Genomic DNA, 20,365 nt, shown 5'->3' with positions numbered 1-20,365 from the left:
CTTAATTTTGAGAGTGTCATGGCCCTGTCTCTTATAAACATCTAGATGTGTATAAGAGACAGCTATTATTCAGTCACTAATGAAAGCAATCTTAGATAGAATGGTAATGTGTTGTTAAATTCATGATAAAGAGGAGAAAGATGATGATAGTGATGGTGTTATGGTGTGAGAGAGGATGTTTACGCAGTACCGGGTGTCCAGCAACTAAGTGGGGGTTCCCCGACCAAATGTAGTATTTCATGATACACCTGTGGTACAATGGTGGTGTTGATGAATGTGATGGTGATAAATGACATAAGGCGGTGTGGATCGTGAATATGATGACGATGATTATCTTGGTGGTGGTGGTTATAGTTGTGGTGGTGATGATGTTGACAACGACCTCAACTAGGCCTATGTTTTTTGTGGGCAGACGGAATGACAAATTAATAATATAATGGAAAAAACGAACAATTGAATGAGAGTATACACACATTGAGTTATTTTTTAGAATGACCAGAAGTACTGCACTATCAGGAGCATGTCACTATGGCAACAATGACTGTATCAACATGGCGATTGAAATGTTTCACATCTGGATGAACACGCCATCTGATAACAGGTATGGCAGTAACTGGTGATTGCGTCACCATCTTCATTGGGAGATGGTGCGGAATGACAGACTCAACCAAATGACAAACCAGTTGCAGCCCTCAGCAAGCTATGGCAACGACGTTACACGTTTGATCTGAGACAAATATACACGTGTATAGTTGTCTCAGGTTTGATTTGGAATGGCGTCATTTAATAAACCATTTGCACAGAGTCATCTTGTTTTATACTTTGTTACCAGTACATGTGTTTTAATTATATATGGACAAATAATAAGTATTCGCTTGATGTTCCTTTTTTATTTCAGAATTGCTTCTGATTTACGCTCTGTTATTTACTGCACAGCAGTGAAATCTGGAGATCAAAATGAATGGTACTTTGTCCTGGATCAGTACCAGAAATCACAAGTGGCTGGCGAGCAAGATAACCTTCGCTATGCCCTCTCTTGCAGTCAAGAACCCTGGGCACTTAGCACGTAAGACATCCACTGTTAACTATTGTATTACGACTATAATATAGTTTTATTATCCACTCTTAATTTTGAGAGTGTCATGGCCTCATATCTTCGATTATAAAACATTCGAATGATAAAGTGATTTTTGCTCTTGTTTTCATCCTAAATTTATTTCCCAGCCAATAATTTCATGTTATAATAGCGTTGTGGATTTTGTAGAATCATAATATGTTAACCTATGTGCTTGTGTTTTCGTTAAGTATAGTTACCACGCAATTTTAAACTACTATTGTAATTCCTACAGTTATTTAAATTTTACGATGGGCTCTGAGGTGATTCGTCCACAAGACTGGGTGTCTGCAGTCAACGAAGTTGCAAAAAATCCAGTAGGCACACCTCTAGCGTGGAACTTCTTTCGAGAAAACTGGGACTACTTCAGACAAATGTAATATTACTCTACACTATATTACATTACACTCACTACAACACGCTTTATTTGCAGCTTAATATTACAGTTGAATTGGTAACCAACCACACAAAAAAATACCCAAAGAACAGCAATAAGCATTAAACAGTAAACATAGGGTCAGTGTCTAAGCTTGACAATATCGTTCTATCTGAGTCGTAGATGGCTGTGGGATCCAAATAGTTAAAAGAGGCGTTAATATTGGAATTTTTATAAACGACTCTTCTAAAAACGTTTATAGCATTTATGACGTCTTGCTAACTTCAATGCCATCTAAATGGAATAACTTTAGAAAGTGTTTATTACTATAGGTATGGAGACAGTCTTTTTCAGTTCACGTCTCTCATTAAAGGAGTAACCAGCAACTTTAACACTGAATTTCATCTTCATGAGGTAGGCTTACATGTACTGTTGTATCATATTATCTTCAACATTTTGTTTGATGATTTTGAACCAAATATAATGAAGGTGAAACATCATACATATGTATGTATATATCGTGTGCGCGTACGTGTATGTGTATGTATAATAAAGTAAATATGTGTATGTGAGTACGTACGTATGTATTTACGAGCTTTTTGGATGTATGCATGTAAGAATCATGGTTGTCTTATTAATCAATAAATGACACCACTTTCCATTTTCCTACAGGTGCTGTCTTTCATGGAGCAACATCCTGACCAAGGCACTGGTCGAACAGCATTTCTTCAGTCGGTGGAACAAATTGAAGCCAACATTCGATGGATGTCCAATAATTATGATCAAGTTAAAGATTGGCTTCATAAGGAAACAAATGAGAAATTAAAATGAAATAATTTTTTTTCCTCAAATATTTATAGAAATTCCAAATTGACACTTGTCCTTATGGCTATTATACTGTATAGTGACTATTGTTTTGTCTATTTTCTAAGAATGCATTTCTTAAAAAATATTGGCTTGTGTACTTCTTTTTAAAATTAAACCAAGATATAGTAGCTTATAGTGGCATTGATTCAACATTTTATAAAAGAAATAAAACCGCAAAATAGAATTGCAGTACACGCATAATTTAAGTGGATAATGGATACAACTAATTTGCCATATAAAACCTGAGAAGATATAAAATGCAAGGTCAAATGATGGTTGGTCATATATGACAGATTATTTATAACATATGGTCTTATTGCATTACAATGATTAATCATATAGTGTGACACCTGCCTGATATACGGCCAAATGAACATGATAATATGGAAATTACAACCATGCTTTTTTATATTTTGGAAATGTGTATTCATCATAATATCTTTCAACACACTTTTAGGAGGCAAACTCAGATGGTAGTACAGTACCAACAAATTTGCCAAACTGATGTAATCATAATTATTACCAAACTGATTTTACAAATGAATATATCCGATTCATTGATACCTACTGTAAATTAGAGGTTCATTGCAACATTGTGTTTTTAATCAGTGGTACCAAACCACTTGCTACCAAATAATGTTTGAGTCATAGGCCATTAACAGTTTTCACCATAACTTACTCGTCCAGTAATTTCTGGCACTATGTTCCTGACCAGTCGGAATTGAATTATAAATAGTTTAAAATACCAACAAAAAAAAAAGCATTAACATAATAATATTATTCATATCCATGCATAATCTTATGTTCCCATCATCAAATCTGATCGTCAATCAATTGAAATCAATAAAGACAAATTAACTATAATCCACAAAACATATAAGCCTGGTTCATGTCGAACTTTTATCTAGATATAGATCCACTTAACTAGTTAAAAGTTCGACGTGCACAGTCAATTATAGCTAGATAAAGGCTTAAATCACTTAAATGAATTAACTTCACTAGAATAACGGTAAATTTAAAGCCCCATTCCCGGCAAAATTTCAGTTGTTAAAGCCCCATTCCCGGCAAAATTTCACTAATAAAGAATTTTTTTTCCTTTTTAGAAAGGAGGTTTGGAGGAGGGGGTGGGTTGTGAGGCATTACACGCCCAGTAAGGTCATTTTTCATTAGTAGTAGCGTTCCCTACCAAAACAGAAGAGGGACAGATGCGCATGTTTCCAGGCTAACGTTAAGGTTCCCCCGATTTTTGTGTCTTTGAAATAATTCATGGCACACTCGTGGGTACTGTCTTATTTGACTTGCTGCATATAGTCTTTAACACCACATCCTCTCCCATCCAGCAAACAGTATACGCCAAGCTTGTTTATCTAATAAAATTAAAAAAAAAAACAATAGAAACTATTCTGTGTTTTAAAACAGTCCAACTGCGCCACATCTCCCAAGCCCTGGCCTGCTAACCTAGTGTTCTTTGTGTACCTAGGCCTAACTTATAGATGAGGCCTGGCCACCTAGAACAAGGCCCCTGGCCTAACTTGGCACACTGACCTAATTTGGCCCTGGCCTAACTAGCTGGGCCCTAGCCTAAATAGCTGGCCCCTGGCCTAACTAGCTGGCCCCTGGCCTAACTTGGCCCTTGGCCTGCTATTATAGGCCCCTGGGCTAGGCCCCTAGCACCAATTCAAATCTCTGATTAATCTTATAATGAATTTTATACAACAGAAGTCTATCGCTTACCGATTATACAACCAGTCTTGGCTTACTCTAGCGATACAATTACAAAAGACTGAGAGATTGAGTATTTGGGTTTTGACACCATTGACCTATCATACTCCTAGAGCACTAGTCAATACACTATCCTTCTATACTTGGTATTTGACATGGTATTTGACCGCTATCATTATCATTGTGAAGATAGGCTGTATGGTATTAGAACGTCATTTCCTAATACCTATTCTATGGGATGCCAACTAGGTCAATTATAATGTAAAATCTGCATAATAATACTAAATGTCCCTGTTTTTGTTATTCTGTAGAAACAGGGAGATCATAAAAACATATTTTTAAAATTTTTACGGAAATAGACTAATACCTTGATTATAATTTTGATGCTGTCTCTTATACACATCTAGATGTGTATAAGAGACAGCCTTCATTACCATACAATTATAATTAAACAACACACTCTGAGTTAACTACCATACATGAGGTTTCAACCATCTCTTCTGATGAGATGAACTCAACTACTGTATCTGTGGTTCTACAGCAATCGATGCAACTTCAGCCACACTAGACCCAGACTGGTGATCTTGGTTATTACCATTCAGAACCACTAAATTTTTCTGGTCATGTTTCATCTTTTTCTGAGCAGCTTGTGTCACATCGTGGGGCTGAGTGTCAGCAGCTTCCTCAATTGACATTGTGTGTTCTTCAGAGAAAATGGCAGAGGTGGTTTGTGCTTCACACACCTCTCCATGAAATTTCTCAAATGAGTCAGAGTTTTCCAATTTGATAATAATCTCTTTGCCACTCTTCGACAACCTCTGAACAGTATGTGCAATATCAATTTCTTTTTCTTTCTGCTCTATCTCTGTGCATACCTCTTCTCTGATGCTAATAATTACTTTTCCAATGTTTTGGTTTGACTCAAGAAACTTGTGAGCGTCAATAATCTTATCCAGTTTGTAGTACTTGTTGATAACTGGACTGAGTTCATATTCAGAATTTGGTTGGAAGTATGGGAGCACTTTCTTGGTAAATGATGCTATAAGTTCTGATACATACTGCAACAGGACAAAAATTAGCATTAACATTATTATTCAGGACAGCTACAAAAGCATAAGTTCAATAAGGATTTTCAGATATTTATTGTTTAGGAAGAAAATTATGTTGAGTATGATGTATTGTCACACAGGCCAGTATTGAGTAAATGAGCAATTAAGAAATTGCCTAAAAATAAAAAAAAAAATGTCACTGTAAATCAATATCCAACTAATCATGTCCCAAAATCTTAGTTCTGAGAATGGTAAAAAAACAAACCAATATATTCAACGTTACTTGGTATATAAGATTCAAGATTTCTTTATTTGTGCCCTTTCGGAAATTTCAGTTGGTACATCACAACACAAAAAAGGTTGCAAGATTAATACAAAACAAAGAACAATATTACTAACTTGAATTAGGCCCTAAATCTTGTTTGATATTATTTTGATTGAGAATTCTAAAAGATAGTGATGCGAACGAGTTGATAAATAAATGGGCCATGAAATGATGTTTTATATAATTTAAGCTGTAAAACAATCAACTTGAAACAATCAATCTTGATAGACATAACGCTCTGTCTTGACTACCAAATTTTCTTTGAAAAAAGCAGTTGTATGCCCATATATAGTAACGAATTGCCTATATATGTTGTAGTGTCAATCATGAGGCATGTTTTTGTCAAACAATATGTGATAGTCTGAACTGGGTTTAAGATAGCAGTGAAAACAAATTGTTAACTTACCTCGTGTGAATGGCTTCTTAAGGAAGATGTCTTGATGGTTACATTCTTGGTGAGAAGTGGTCTCATGTCTCCAGCAATAAATGGTCCACTTATAAGTCCATAAATTATCCAAGTACCATTTGTCGCAATGAAGTTACTGTTCAACTGCCAGTGAATACCAGCAACACAATCAAAAATCAAATTCACTCCCCTTCCTATGGAATTTATATGTTTTATATTGTTACTTAAGGCAATATGAAATGTACATTACATATAGAATAAAAAAAAAAGTAGATAAAATTAAAAAAAAGAAGAGGAGGAGAGGAAGTCAAATGATAGATAGACATATGAGGCTTGCAATCCTAAAGACAGTGTACCCTTGCTAATGTTAAACTCAATAATTCTCATTAGAATATGGAAGTATTGTATACTTCAGTACAGGGAAGCCATAATACTATTGCTCATTTGGCAATAGTAAGTCGATTTCAGTAAATGACCCATCATTTTGATGTGGAGAATAAGAATACTGAATATTATTTTCATATTTTGGTCAACTGATGCTGGTTTTGGGGATGGAAAGCCTTATATGGTAAATATAAATCGTTACAGCATTTTCTTCAAAAATATTTGTATCATGTCTTTGAGAATGCGAATATCTTCTCAACTATGCAATTTCCAATAAAAAGATGAAATTAGGTTCAACTGTATCTGTATTCAGGATACACATTAGAATAAAAGTAAAATGTACAGTGATTTAAAAAATGATAAAACATTACTTTGATCTAACATATGGTCCAGAATAAATAACCAGGGGCGGATCCAGAGATGTCCAAAAGGGGGGACCGAAAGGGGGGGCCGAAATTTGGGCCGATCGAGACAACAACATCCTAGGGGGATGGCCCCGAGAAATTTTTGTGTTCTAGACGCCCGAAAATAACATTTGAGGCATTGTGGGCTATCATTTTTTTCTTTTTCTTTCTTTTTTTTACCCCCAAAAGGGGTGCCGGGGCCGGGCCGGCCCCCATAAATCCGCCCCTGATAACAATCATAAACATATTAATCTTGTTAAAATAAAGGCAATATATACATTTTAAAAAGACAAAATATTTACATAAAAAATGATATACAGTATTTCAATATCAAGTATTATGGATCTTCAGAATGTGGCCTGACATTATTTGGCAAGTACTATTCTATTTGTAACTGATTTACCATATATTAATTTACAATTATGAGACAAGACATTGACAAAGACACTGGAGGAAGTGACAGAAAATCAAAAAATAAAAACACAGATTTTATTGTTTTATAATATGTCTGTAGCATTTACCTTCAAGATAACTAGCAATGTCTTTCCTAACATCCAACGATTTATAACAGAACCCAGCAGACGCACCTAACGATTTGCATAGATCAATTTTACCCTGTGAACCCGCAGTCACAATTGCACAACCACCGGCCATGGTGACTAGTTGGACAAGTGCTGTGCCAACACCACTTGCACCGGCATGAATCAAGACAATGTCACCTGCTTTCATACAAGCTGTAGAAATCAGGAATAAAGGTATTGAAATTATTAGTTGAACATTTTCACATTCAACAATTAAATGAATGACAATCAAGAAAATTTCAATATCCTCTTCTGCTTACATATAACCAATAATACTGAAATATAGGATTTTCCTGGCCTTGTTTACAACAAACAACCTGTATTACGGTACTGACCAACATGATACAGAAGATGGTATGCGGTCACCCACGCCTGAGGAATGGCTGCAGCTGACGAGAGTGTCATCAAACGAGGCACAAGCATAACATGGTCCTGGTGTGCAATTACTTGTTCTGCACAACCACCACCTGGTAGGTATGCCATCACTCTCTCACCTGTAACATCAAATAAATTATATGCAATGGTAGTGTTACAATTAGTTGTCCACACTATCAACTAACAATTCAGAACAAAGCAGCTAGGAATAAACACATTTCCACAAACATATAAGAGTTTCAATGTTCACTCCACATGATCTATACTCATGGTAAAACAAATGCAGATAAAATGTCTTGTCTAAGGACAAAAAGTGAAATTTACCCCAGCAGACATGAATGCCTGACCTCAATGTTGAAGCCCTGTAATGCAACCTCTGAAGTCGCTACCCTTACTAGATGCAATGTTTATTGTGGTTTTACCTTACTTAATAAATGATTACTTACCCAGTGACCATTTTGATCCACAACCAGCTGCAATGACAATACCTGCAGCTTCATACCCTAAAACATGTGGTTCTTCTGCTGAGGTGAAACTCTTTCTCTGTGGAAATAGAAGAATAGTGTGAGAACCTAGGATTTTAAATGAGGCTGTTTTATAATATAAATATTCATAATCAATATGCAAAAGCTGTGAAATGGTATTTACAGTGTCTATGGGATGAGAGTGAACATAACATCCACACGGTCACACTACAGCCTCAGCCCTGGCTTGACTCACTACGGTTGAGAAAGATGTAGTATGAACCAACTTTGGTTGCCCATTAACCTGGATTGAAATTGCTCTCAACCTAGACAAGGTTTGCAGGTTGACCCTGGGTTGACCTAGAATTCCAAAATGTGACAAATCCCAGGTGGCAATACAATGTTTATGCACAAGGAGCTCTACTATCTGAATTAGGTCAACCCAGGTAAGTGTGATGAGATCTCAACCGTAGCAAGTCAAGGCTTAAGGTTCAAGTGTGACTGTAGCCTTAGTAAAGCCAGTCTTGAAGGCATAGTGTGACTGTAGCCCTACAGCTTTACTCTATTACCAAAACCCTAATTACCCGATCAATGTCGTCTCTATTTACAGCACTGGCATAAACTTTGATAAGAACCATATTGTCTCCTGCAGTTTCTAAATCTGGGATCTTACTGACGCTGATGTCCTCAACACGTCCTGTTGATGAGGCTAATGCAGCAAGCATTCCAGGTTTTCTTGAGTATTTAAGAGGCTAAAATAAAATGTTTAATTAAATATATCATTATGACAAAGAAACACTGCGTTGAAAGCTAAAACAATATTGAGTTAATTTTTTATTACACAAATTAGAAAAAAAAATATGCTTACATCCTTTGCACATCCCCTTAAAAATCAGTAAAATTAATTCTTTTCTACTGACATCTTATTTTAATTTCATTCATAAATTATACTATCATTTTAAAAGAGTATTTCGAAGTTAACTAGATTTGAATCCGTCACTGAAAACGAGTTAGGTGATACGCTTGGCAGGCAAAAGATATCTCCCGGCGCTTAAAAGTATGATTATATATGGAAAAACACCGTAGCCAGGATTGTCAAAATGTGCAGTTCAATATCAAGCCTGTCGCCCTCTCTCAGGTTGTCAAAGAATAAAAGAAAGAAAGAGGTTCGGGAGAGGTCAGAAAAACATTCATTTTGACAACGATGACGTCATCAAAGTGAAAAATAAATGACACATTCCCCTACACCTACAAAACAAAACAGGGGTTTCAGCAAGGACTGTACATTATTGCCATTACTACTAATAACGCACATTCTATGAATGGCGCGGTCGGTTATGTATGTGTTCTAAAGAACATAAGGTGGTGGGCTCGAATCGCGTATAGATATTCAATATTTTTTTATTCAATTTTAAGAATCTATTTTTGTTCAATTTCATGTATCCTTATTTTTAAATAATGTTTTTTTTGTACAAATAAACATTTTATTTATTTAAAAATTCCTATCTTATTATCTCTTCGAAAAAACAAATATAATAACTTGCGTCTGCGCCATATTTAAGCATGGAGGAAAGCACAGACCATGTGAGTGGTCGCTCTTGTTTTCCGTTCAAATGGCAATATGATGACATCATAATGTCCTATCAGCCATAATGATCTGTAAAATCATATCTACAACCCATGTGCTTTCAGAATATGTACGGTAATAAAATTGGGGGTCACATTTCATCCTAAAGGAGCTGTAACTGAGTAAAAATAGACGTTATTTTAAGCATATATTTTACATTGACAATTTATTTTTATACTATATTATATTTTTATACTGCAATTTTTATTAACAGCCTTTTCGGGTTCTTTGTGCAATCTATTAATAATGTAATTTAACTCCCTAATTTTTCAACAATGTAAATTTTAGTGTATATTTTGTATTTTATTTGATATTTCTAATGCGTAAATTTGCATGTATTTTATTTACTTTATAGTTCTGTATTTTTATATTGATGTATTTTATACTGTTATTGTGTAATTTTTGAGCAATGACTTTCTCTCAATGTAATTTCCTTTTTGGACAATAAATTTGAATTTGAATTTGAATTTGAATATTAAAATTGACGCAAGCGTATGCGCATGTTATGACGTGCGTACAGAAAATTCAGGTACATAATATTCAACCTTGACCTGAAGTTTATGCCCACTGAATATGATTCAGAAATGATGACTGGTAAGGACGACATGAGGTCATCAAAGATTTGAGGAAAGAAAGATGAGGGGGGGGGGGTCAGAAAAACATTTATTTTGACCATGATTACATCATTAGAAAGTAAAAAAAGTCACATTTATGAAAGGTAATTGCCTCAGCTATAACATACTCAAAGTTGGGAGACGATTGATCAAGGATAAGTGAGATACGCTCAAATGCATATTTTAAAAAAATGACGTCATAAATAAAATTCGGTTTTTAAAAATTCATATGGCAATATGATGACATCACAATGTCCGATCAGCCATTACAGTTTGATCCAAAAAAATCATATCTACAACTCATGCTTTCAGAATATGTAATACAAATTGGGGGTCAAATTTCATCCTAAGGAGCTACGACTGATTAAAATAGGCCCGATTTTAGCATACTTTCATTGTATGTCGGCACAAATGCGCGCAGGTCCCTATGTTTGATGCGTGCGTACTGCATTGCTATTGGCCCTAAGATGACTAAAAAGAATGGAAATTTTTTGAATACAATGTCAGGAATGCAAAATAATATTTTTTTTTTAAATGTAATTTCTAGCTACTGTATGTGCTGCGCATGTATAAAAGCTCGCACGTAGTAAAAAATTTGAAAAATGTTGAAATGCAATTTTGAGATATCGTGTTAACGAAAATGGGGAAGAAGAATAAAAAAGATGATAAAGATAAACCTGACAATAACAAGAGGTGATCCACTCGTGAAACGGACAAAAAAAAAAAGATCTCTGACAATAGCAAGAGGTGATCCATTCTGTGAAGCGGAACACCAATTAATTTTTTAAGGTACATTCCAGAAAGTAAGTACCCCACTGGACAGGTCAAGTCCCCCACGCTGGACAGAGCTCATAAAACATATAAAAATAGGCCCACACCAAGCCAACACATGTTTTTCACAGTCTGAGAGTGCCATATGTTGATATTCTTTAAAAAAAAATCTTATTTGGAAGGGGGAACCTCCTTTCAACCCTTTCCCTCAGCTCGAGCCTACAAGCTCAAGCTCCCCCTGTCCGACTACTTAGCCCCCCAGAAAATATATCCTAGAGCCGCCACAGGGGAGGATTATGTAAAATAGTAGCAGTAGTTGTGTAAAAAATGTATCTCAGAGGCTTACCACAAACAGTTCGCTTGTGAAAGGATGAAACTTGTGGTCAGTCTGTTCAGGTAGAGTAATAAAAATTCGCCGGTCTATTTTCATGTTGCCGTTTTGTATGGAGTTTAGAAAATGTTCTGACATCTGGCGTCTACTCTTTGCACTATCAACCTCAAGCTAAAACAGATATCACAACCTCCTGTTAGCAATTTAACTTTTTAGAACATTTAATTAACAATTCTAAAGCTGAGCACTCACTGCCAACGACGATTTTATGAAGAATGCAACGCCATGACAGACTGACTGCCACTGGCAGGGGTGGGGCCAGGATTTGCCCGACGAAGGGGGCTGAGATCCTCGACAAGGGGGCTGATGATTCAACGAGGGGCCAGATTTCCCCGGTGAAAACAAAGCGGGTGTGATCGAGCTTCCATTAAAAGGTTTTGAAAGTGGTCCAGGGGGCGAAGCCCCGAAAATTTTGACAATTTAAGAGTTTCAAAGGCTTATTTAATCGATGTTATAGTCTACTAATATGTAGAAAATACATCATTTTTTTTTTCTCCCCGACAAATTGTGCTTTTTTTTAAATTCTTTTTTTCAATACAAGTAGAAGCTTTTAAATTGTTGTGCTTTACATGACCTTCAGCATACAATGTCTTGACCTTGACTGTCCAACCGAGTCAAGGTTTTCTCTTTAGGCTAGGCTGTGAAAAAATCATATGTATTAATACAAAATTGCTGAGACTGCCGACCTCGGAGCATATACAGTAAGGTGGCAAATTTTTGCCAACCTTAATTTTTCCTGGGAAGCGTTAACTGACAAGAGTAGGAACAAAGTACAATTAACCATCAGTTCAGTCAAACAAGAAACAGTCGGAAATAAATCGAAAAGTCATGACCCTAAAGTAGCAAACTATAAGCAAGGCACTGGTAAAAAAAATAAAACTTACAGTGAAATCTGGAAACCTAATAATTTCAGACAAGGCAACATTGGCTGGGCAGTTCCGTTTCTTACAGAAGATTCGATTACGACTCTTCTTGAATATCCCATTTGCTTCATCTTCCTAAAGAAGAGAAAAATATACTTAAAAAAAACACTAAGAAGCTGACAGCAATTTTTTAAATAGTCCATTTTAAAAGTTTAAAGCCCACTAACATAAAGACTACGGTATTAAAATTTTATGTTAGAAAAAAATGTATGATATTAATAAATGGTAACAATTATCTGTGAGAACAGAATCAGGATTGGAAAAATTCAACAAAGTTTAAACAACCTACAGAACTTGTTTAAACACATGCTTAAAAATTAATAAATACAGAACCATAATACAAAGAATACTAGAAAATATTTAAAAACATAATTATCATCCCTTACGTGACTATCAAAAGATGCACTCTATAAGGAATAATATGTATCATCAATTAAATAGAGAACATGATGCAAGAATAGAGGGATTCGGCGATGATTGTTTAGGCAAGACTTTTTTATACCGTGTTTAGCAAATTAAATTCTACTTTTCGCCAATTAATGCACCCGCCCCACGAAAAATGGATATTTCAGAAAAAAAGTTTTTTTTTTTTTTATTACGCCCTCCGAAAGAGAACATCTAAAATACGATAAAAGCAATTAAGTCACAAATTCACAAAATAAGAACATCAAAAATATGATTAAAAAAAAATACAATTTAGTCACATTTTACAATATAAAAGGATAAAATCATTAATAAATCAGTTTTACTTTATTAACAAAGGTCAGAAGAAAATTTAGTCACCTGGTTGATGAGGAAGGAGATAGCACTACTCTTGTACCTTTTAGTGAAGCATAAAAGGTTTACAAACTTGTGTTGATTTCTAAGTGGCATGTGATGTGTAGAATGATTATTTTAACCATCCCATTCAGAGTTGTAATACTGTACACATAAAGTTCATTAAATATAAGTGCACAAAAACATTCAGCTGCATAAAAAGTTAAAGGCATTATAACATAGAAACATTTATAAAGTCATCATAATATAGAAACATTTACCAATAAAATTTTATTTTTATTTTCTCCTTCGTCTGGATGTTATCTTAAAAAATATGTACACTACAAACAAGGAATAAAAATAGTCTGGCCTTACAGGTGGTCACGTGACCTAACTTGGGTATACATGAAAAACATTACAGTGCGATAGCATAGAGAAAGATAATGTTATGGTTGCGAAAACCACCACCCAAACGTTGAGAAATGGCTAGGAAAGGCAATACGATTATTCAAAAAAGGTTTTATTTACTTATCCTAGCGTTCTCCTTAGATTGTATGCTTTGAAATTTAGGTTGACGTTCCGCAAAATATGGTCCGCGGTACAAAATTTGGGCCACAAAACATTTTTGGAGGGAATAACCAAGAGACGTTTCATCAAAAGGAGAAAATAGTTTTTAATAAAGCTGCTTCGTTGTTACAGCGAATGTGTCGCTTGCACATGCTGCTAAAGTGCCAGATGATGCGTGGTATCTGAGTTATATGCGGTTTTTGTGTCTATGCCCCCTCGGGAGCTAGACACTATGTTATTGTCTAGTATTAACCCTGTAAGATCGAGTAAATCCGGTATGGAGGAATGATGGGATGAGTCATGAGCTAAAGATAAAAATAAATAGAAGACCTATCCTAGAAAGATCACTACAGTAAACAACACCACGCATTTTTTGACAACCGCATGCCCATGTGGATACTTTATTACTAAACATAATACCTGTTATATTAAAGGTAGTCTTTCAAAGTTGCGGAGTAACAGTATGCGTAAAAGTTTTTGGAAGAATGAGAAAGCTATGAAGTGTGTGGCTGAACCGTATTTGGTTGAATCATGGTAAAGAAAAAAAACAATCAACAATTGTGGGGGGGGACACAAATGTACGGTATTATTTATTTAATAATATATAATTTATATACAATAAAATGTTATCACTCAGAGAATCAGACAATGTCAAAATATTGTATATACATGAAGGCTTCATCATCAAAAGTTCTTGCCAGGATTTGGTATGTTGGTTCCTGGCGCGGCTGGGCTGGTGAGCCGCGGCTTGGTGCCTGGAATTGTAAATAGGCTGTGAAGTAAAAAATGTGTGCGGAACGCTGATTTAGCTGGCCCTAACATCGCAGCATAGTTCACGGGTCGAAGGCCATCCTGCATGCCGTAGATGTGCAGGGTCACGCCTAGGCCTAACCTTTGTAGAAAAATCTCAATGTTTGAGGCCAGTATCCTTTACAGCATTAGCAAACTATTAATGCAAAATTCTTGTTTAATTTCCAATCAGTTTGGTATACTTTACTGCGAATTATGATATTTACAGCAATAACAAGAGACGTCCGCCATAGCAATCTCCGTGTTAAAAAACACAGCTGTGCCAGTCGACTGTTTATACCCAACACCCAAGTTATTTCATGTGACACCCATCGCCGAATCCCTCTATTCATTCATACCATATACGATCAGATTGTATAATGAATGTTTATGATGAGGTTATGTACAGTACTTTAATTAGTCTATTGATTTAATCTGAATTTCAGTACTGTTATATCTAAATCTTAACAGGAATCTTTTATTTTTTTATTAATTTTAAAATTTTTATTTTAATCTGAAGTTTAGTAATTTTAGAAGGAATCTTTATTTTTATTACTAATAATAAATTTGGACTTGAATCTTTTTTAAAATCTTATAAAATACTATCTTGATGTACTGTACTATGATAATGCCTTAATTGTATCTTGCTATAGTCTGTTTTTGCTGTTAGTATCTTACTAGCAATTTTAATGTATATTTTAGATATGGAACACATGCTTTTTTTTATAAAATGTTAATGACCAGAAATGTACTCACTGCTATCAAGTATAAAGTACACTATTTTGAACAATCTTTCTTACTGCTTTTTCTTGCCATTTTATATATTACAATATGAATGGGGAATTGTCACACACAGTTCTTGTACCTCTTTTTTAGCTTTTAACTTCCTTTTCCTGCTGACAGACTTGTCTATTCCAAATTGACAGTTTAACATTTTCAAATTGACCTTCATAAATGGCGTTCCATCGTATGTGATGGCTGGTTGGTATTTTGTTGCCTCACTTTCCCATATCAGTTTATGGGGCTTAGATTTAAAGTCTGAAATAATATAACAAACACACAACTGGCATAAATATAAAAATTTCTTTGTGACATAGGCCTACACCTAAAAAATAATTTTTGAAAACAACCTGCTTGTTTTTAGCACCTTGCTGGCTGGCACCACCTCTGAAACCAATCGACAATGACCTCAGGGTATGCACGTCTCCATCCGTGTGACCGTGAGCAACAACGACAGGCTAGGAGCTTCAATGGATGAAGTCGTCACTAAACTTTAGTATTGCTAGCTGAATGCTAGGCCTAGGTAGGAGGACATGGCATATTGGAAGAATCCAGAGTATCTAATTTTAGTTTTTATTCAATTTAAATTAAGTTCAACCTGATCACTTAATTTTTTTTTAAATTAAATTGTACTTATATAAATAAAGAAAATATATATTATTTACCACATAAAATTTTTGATATATTTATAATTAAACACCGTATATTTCAATGGGCCATTTCAGGCTTCCTTTATATTCATAAGCCCGACAAAATTACTCTTTCTAGTTCTATTCTATAGTTGCACTACAATTTAATTTCCCACAAACTAGATTGCCATGGTACTCTTGAGGTGAAGCAGCACAAGGTTTGTATTTTCTTGTTTGTTTTATTTCCATTTTTTTATACATATTCTGATATATAAAATACCATTCCAAGGTTTCGGTCTTTAGGGCAGGCTTCCTTCTAAAAAAATTCACTACTTCGAGGGCTCCTGTACAAGTTGTCTGGTAACTAACGATAAAAATCGTAAAGAAACTTTCCCATAACCAAGGTTCTCACGGTGCTCATGAAGGTGAGATGGCATATTCTAGTACGCCGCCTTCAGAAATGTGAACACATTACACTGCAAAGACAGAAGTAGGTCAGATGCAAATATAGATGACTAGCTATTTTTAGCAGGTCATGGAAGTGGCAGTGAAGGTGTTCAAGTGCGTTCATCTACTTCCTGTCACTATTACCTTCAAGTCATCAATCTGATGATTATATTTATTTTAAAAATACATGAATTGTAAAATACTATAGTTTAAATGGAATGTACAAATACATATATTTTAATATTCTGACATAAAAGTATAACTGATTAAAGAAATTAAATCATTATCGTAACAACATTCCCAGGCCTTGATAAATACAAATATGTACTAGACTTTTAATTTCTGAATCTGAGAAGAAAAAGGACATGCTAAAATTTATATTCAAATTACTTGTAATATAATACACTAACAATCGTAAAAAACAACAATCATACTAAAAAAAAACGCTGTGGCTAGAGATACGGTACCGTATCGGAACTTCCGAATGCTAAAGGTACGGTAAATGATATTACGTCATGATTAGCCAATAGAAATGACCGACTCGATTTTGGCTTTTTGCAAAGTCGACATCGCGATCATAAGAAACGTGGCGCGAACAGTTACGATCAAATTTATGTCATAAAACTTTAGGCCCATTTCATGTATTTCCATTGGGGCTTATCACAATGTTTGGGTTAAAAATCCTTTCTGTTATTCTTGAGTATTTTATGGTGTACCATAGAGAATGGTATACTAAGGCTAGGCTTAGCCCGAATGCCCGCCTAGGGGCATACTTATAGTAGTAGTCGTACTATTAGGCTAGCCTTACGAGGTTTCAGGGGTAGCTAAGGCCTGGCTTCTACTATTAAAATAGTTTATTCTTGCTTGATGTCGCCAAATCTAGCAAAAGTGCTATCCTTTTTATTTGCTATAGCCGGGCCTCGGGCTACAGAATATTAATCACCCGCAAACGAACGAATCTTCAACAAACACACTCGCTACTCTTGCAGCAGCAGTGCACTGAATGACGTCACGCATGTATCGGGTCTCTATTGGCTAATCATGACGTAATATCATTTACCGTACCTTTAGCAATCGGAAGTTCTGATACGGTACCGTATCTCTAGCCACGGCGAAAAAAAAATTACAAAGAATATTAGGCCTAGGCCTAGGCCTATATGATAATCAAGCATCATAAAAAAATAAATAAATAAAATTAATAGGCCTAACTTGTTTGAAACACATGCACCAAAAAAACTTTAAAAGACAGAACCATTTAAAAATTACTTTCCAAACATAAAGCACTAGTGCGTACATCGGCGTTCCATACTGAGGCTGTTCGCACCAGCGCGAACGAAATGAAGGCGCAACCGAAATGAAGGCGCGACCGAAATGAAGGCGCGACCGAAATGATCTGTATTCAGGCCTAGGCCTAGGCCTAACATAATATTGGCCAAGCCTAAATAGGCTAAGCCTAAACTTGTCGTATTTAGGCATAAATTTGAAGCTAGACTTAGCGTAGCCTACTAGGCCTATATGTTCTTTCCAGCATTAAAGGTCATGCAAAAGGGCTTATAATAGGCCTGTTATCCTTGCTGTTATTATCACTGTACCTGTCTTTCCGAAGTGTGTTGCTTGAACCTTGTTGGTGACAAATCGTGAAGTAGTTGATACGAAAAATAACTTTAGTAGGCGATCTGCATCTTCCACAGTATTAACGTACCCAAACTTTTCCGAAATCTGCACTGTGAAAAGCGCTCGCCAATCAGTCATTGTATGCCTAAAATTGGTTAAAAGTTAAAATATGAAAAAAGAAGGTAAACAAACCATAGCGCTGTGTAGTAATTGTAGAGGGCGTGCTTTTTATAACCCCCCCCCCCTCTCAAACATCGGTACCTCAAACATCCCATTAGTTTGTCTAATATGTACATTTTTGTTAAAAGTTGTTCTATAATACTTTACAAAATTCAAAAGTCATTTATCATTTTTCAAAATATTGGGTCAGAATCTGTTCATGATTCAACCATCACCTCACAATCAACTATCGTCATCCGTCATGATTTCCTGTTCATTATCATTAGGTCCCATGAAAAAAAAAATCAGTAGTTATCACTCTATCAAAGAATAAAAACTGATTTTTTTTTTGCTAACCCCGCCCCAATTTTACCGTTGTTCACAAGTAAAATCAATGGTTAGGACACATATATAAAATGTCATAAGAATGGAATCAAATTTATATTAAAAAAATAAGTTTTTTTGTACCAGCTAGTAAATATATTGATGAGGGAGGGAGTGATAAATTAATATTTTTTATGGGGCCTTACCACCATCAACATCAGATTCAAATTCAGATTTATTCGCACAACGCAAGAAGTTGAAACAAGAAAAAAATTTATATTAATTTTAGGAAAAATTCAATTGTCACTGGAACCCAAATAATCCCAAAGGACCAGCATCAACATCATCCCTACCTTCAGCTTCATCATTGCCATCAACATTGCAATCATTATCACTATCTTTTGTCACCACTTTCATCACAACCAAAACCATCATCACCATAATTTTAAATCATCTTGACCATCATCATACTGCCACCTTCACCATTAACCATCATCAACATAACAATAAACATCATCATCCACTATCATCTCTCCGAACTCTTCATCCTCACCAATATCAATATATATTACAGATTACAGTGAAATTATTATTATTTACTATTATTATTATTATTATTTTTTTTTTTTGAGGGGGTGGGGGGGGGGAGGATGTGAACAATTTTTGGGACAAAGATTACAATTGTATTTGCAAGTTCCTTGGCCTTAAATTCAACAAGCATGTTACATGCTGATTTTTTAGGTGTATTTTATAATTTAACAATATATAGACATTATAAACAATAAAAAATGACAACATTTTCTAACGTTCAAATATCAATAATGTCCCACTATTCAGTGGATTTTATTTTCGAGTTATGTTAATGATTTTCCATAGTGATTTTGTATCTTCAAATATGTGACATTTTTTGTCATTTAAGTTGATAGGGGCACAACGCAATTGTGTTATGTCACCGGTAAGAGACACACTGTGTTCAATTACTGTAAACTATTTTTATCACTGGGCTTGCTCCCAGCCTAATTTTTACAGAATAGCAAACTAAATCCTTAAAATCTGAATGTTTATTTTCTTAGAAGTTTCATTTTACTATTCATAGTTTGTGTGTGCTGAGGTTTTTTTTTCTCTAAACAATGCTGATGTTATTGGTTAATTGACAATTATTTTTAGTTTGTCAGAAGTTGTCTTTGAAGTTAGATTTGTCTACAGTATTCAAATTACCGGGGGTGTGTTTTGTCGCCCTGGCTCTTTTCGGTATACTCTTCTGATTTTTGTAGTAATATTTATCCAAGTAAATCATTTAATATTAAGTTTGCTGATGATACTTGCCTGATTGGTTTGATTTCAAAAAATGACACATCCTTGTTTTATGACTATGTTGAATCTTTTATTGTTTGGTGTAAGGAGAATTTTCTTGAACTAAATGCAAAGAAGACTAAGGAAGTTATTGTCGATTTCAGAAGAAAAAATGTAACTAATCATGAAAATATTGTAATCAATAATGACATGGTGGAAATTGTTGAAAAACACAAGTATCTGGGACTGATTATTGATAATGAACTTAATTGGGAAAGCAACACTAAAGAAATCCGTACCAAGGCTAATAAAAGAATGTATTTTGTATATAGAATGAAACGGTTTAATGTTATCTCTCGTCTTATTCATATGTTTTATTCCTTGGTTGTCCAGTCAATTCTTTCTTATTGTATTATTATTTGGTTCTCTCATATCACCACAGACAGTAAATGTCAATTATTGAGAATTGTAAATAAGGCTGGAAGAGTGATTGGAGCCGACGTTAAGTCCTTGGAAGATATTCTAAATGATTTTTTACATAAGAAATTTAATTCAATTATGCAAGATTCATCCCATCCATTATTTTCAGACATTATCATAAATAGATCGGGAAG

General features: G+C 34.9%; 2 protein-coding genes across 3 annotated transcripts in view; one reads left to right on the top strand and one right to left on the bottom strand.

Moving 5' to 3' along the window:
• Positions 1 to 2,753, top strand: part of LOC117120362 (aminopeptidase N-like) — a 14,307-nt gene extending 11,554 nt beyond the window's left edge. For both annotated transcript variants that reach the window (XM_033265398.1, XM_033265397.1), the window contains exons 14-18: positions 491 to 601; positions 899 to 1,066; positions 1,350 to 1,490; positions 1,823 to 1,904; positions 2,163 to 2,753. In XM_033265398.1, the coding sequence (XP_033121289.1) occupies positions 491 to 601; positions 899 to 1,066; positions 1,350 to 1,490; positions 1,823 to 1,904; positions 2,163 to 2,321 (661 nt within the window). In that variant the 3' untranslated portion in view covers positions 2,322 to 2,753. The remainder of the gene's footprint in view (positions 1 to 490; positions 602 to 898; positions 1,067 to 1,349; positions 1,491 to 1,822; positions 1,905 to 2,162) is intronic.
• A 1,755-nt stretch (positions 2,754 to 4,508) lies between these two features.
• On the bottom strand, positions 4,509 to 18,181 carry LOC117120373. The gene is made up of 10 exons (XM_033265415.1): positions 17,954 to 18,181; positions 15,371 to 15,543; positions 12,355 to 12,468; positions 11,426 to 11,581; positions 8,652 to 8,819; positions 8,050 to 8,146; positions 7,564 to 7,722; positions 7,169 to 7,381; positions 5,860 to 6,053; positions 4,509 to 5,137 (listed from the first exon to the last, which is right to left on the bottom strand). Exons 1-10 carry the CDS (start codon positions 18,111 to 18,113, stop codon positions 4,598 to 4,600), a joined length of 1,974 nt encoding a protein of 657 aa, XP_033121306.1. The 5' UTR covers positions 18,114 to 18,181; the 3' UTR covers positions 4,509 to 4,597.
• Positions 18,182 to 20,365: the final 2,184 nt, after the last annotated feature.

The sequence above is a fragment of the Anneissia japonica genome, unplaced genomic scaffold (genome assembly GCF_011630105.1).
Source record: "Anneissia japonica isolate Jap-2015-1 unplaced genomic scaffold, ASM1163010v1 scaffold284953_len930413_cov181, whole genome shotgun sequence".
Classification (NCBI taxonomy): Eukaryota; Metazoa; Echinodermata; class Crinoidea; order Comatulida; family Comatulidae; genus Anneissia; species Anneissia japonica.
Note: the sequence above shows the minus strand (reverse complement) of the source record. Positions and strands in the feature narration are given on the sequence as shown.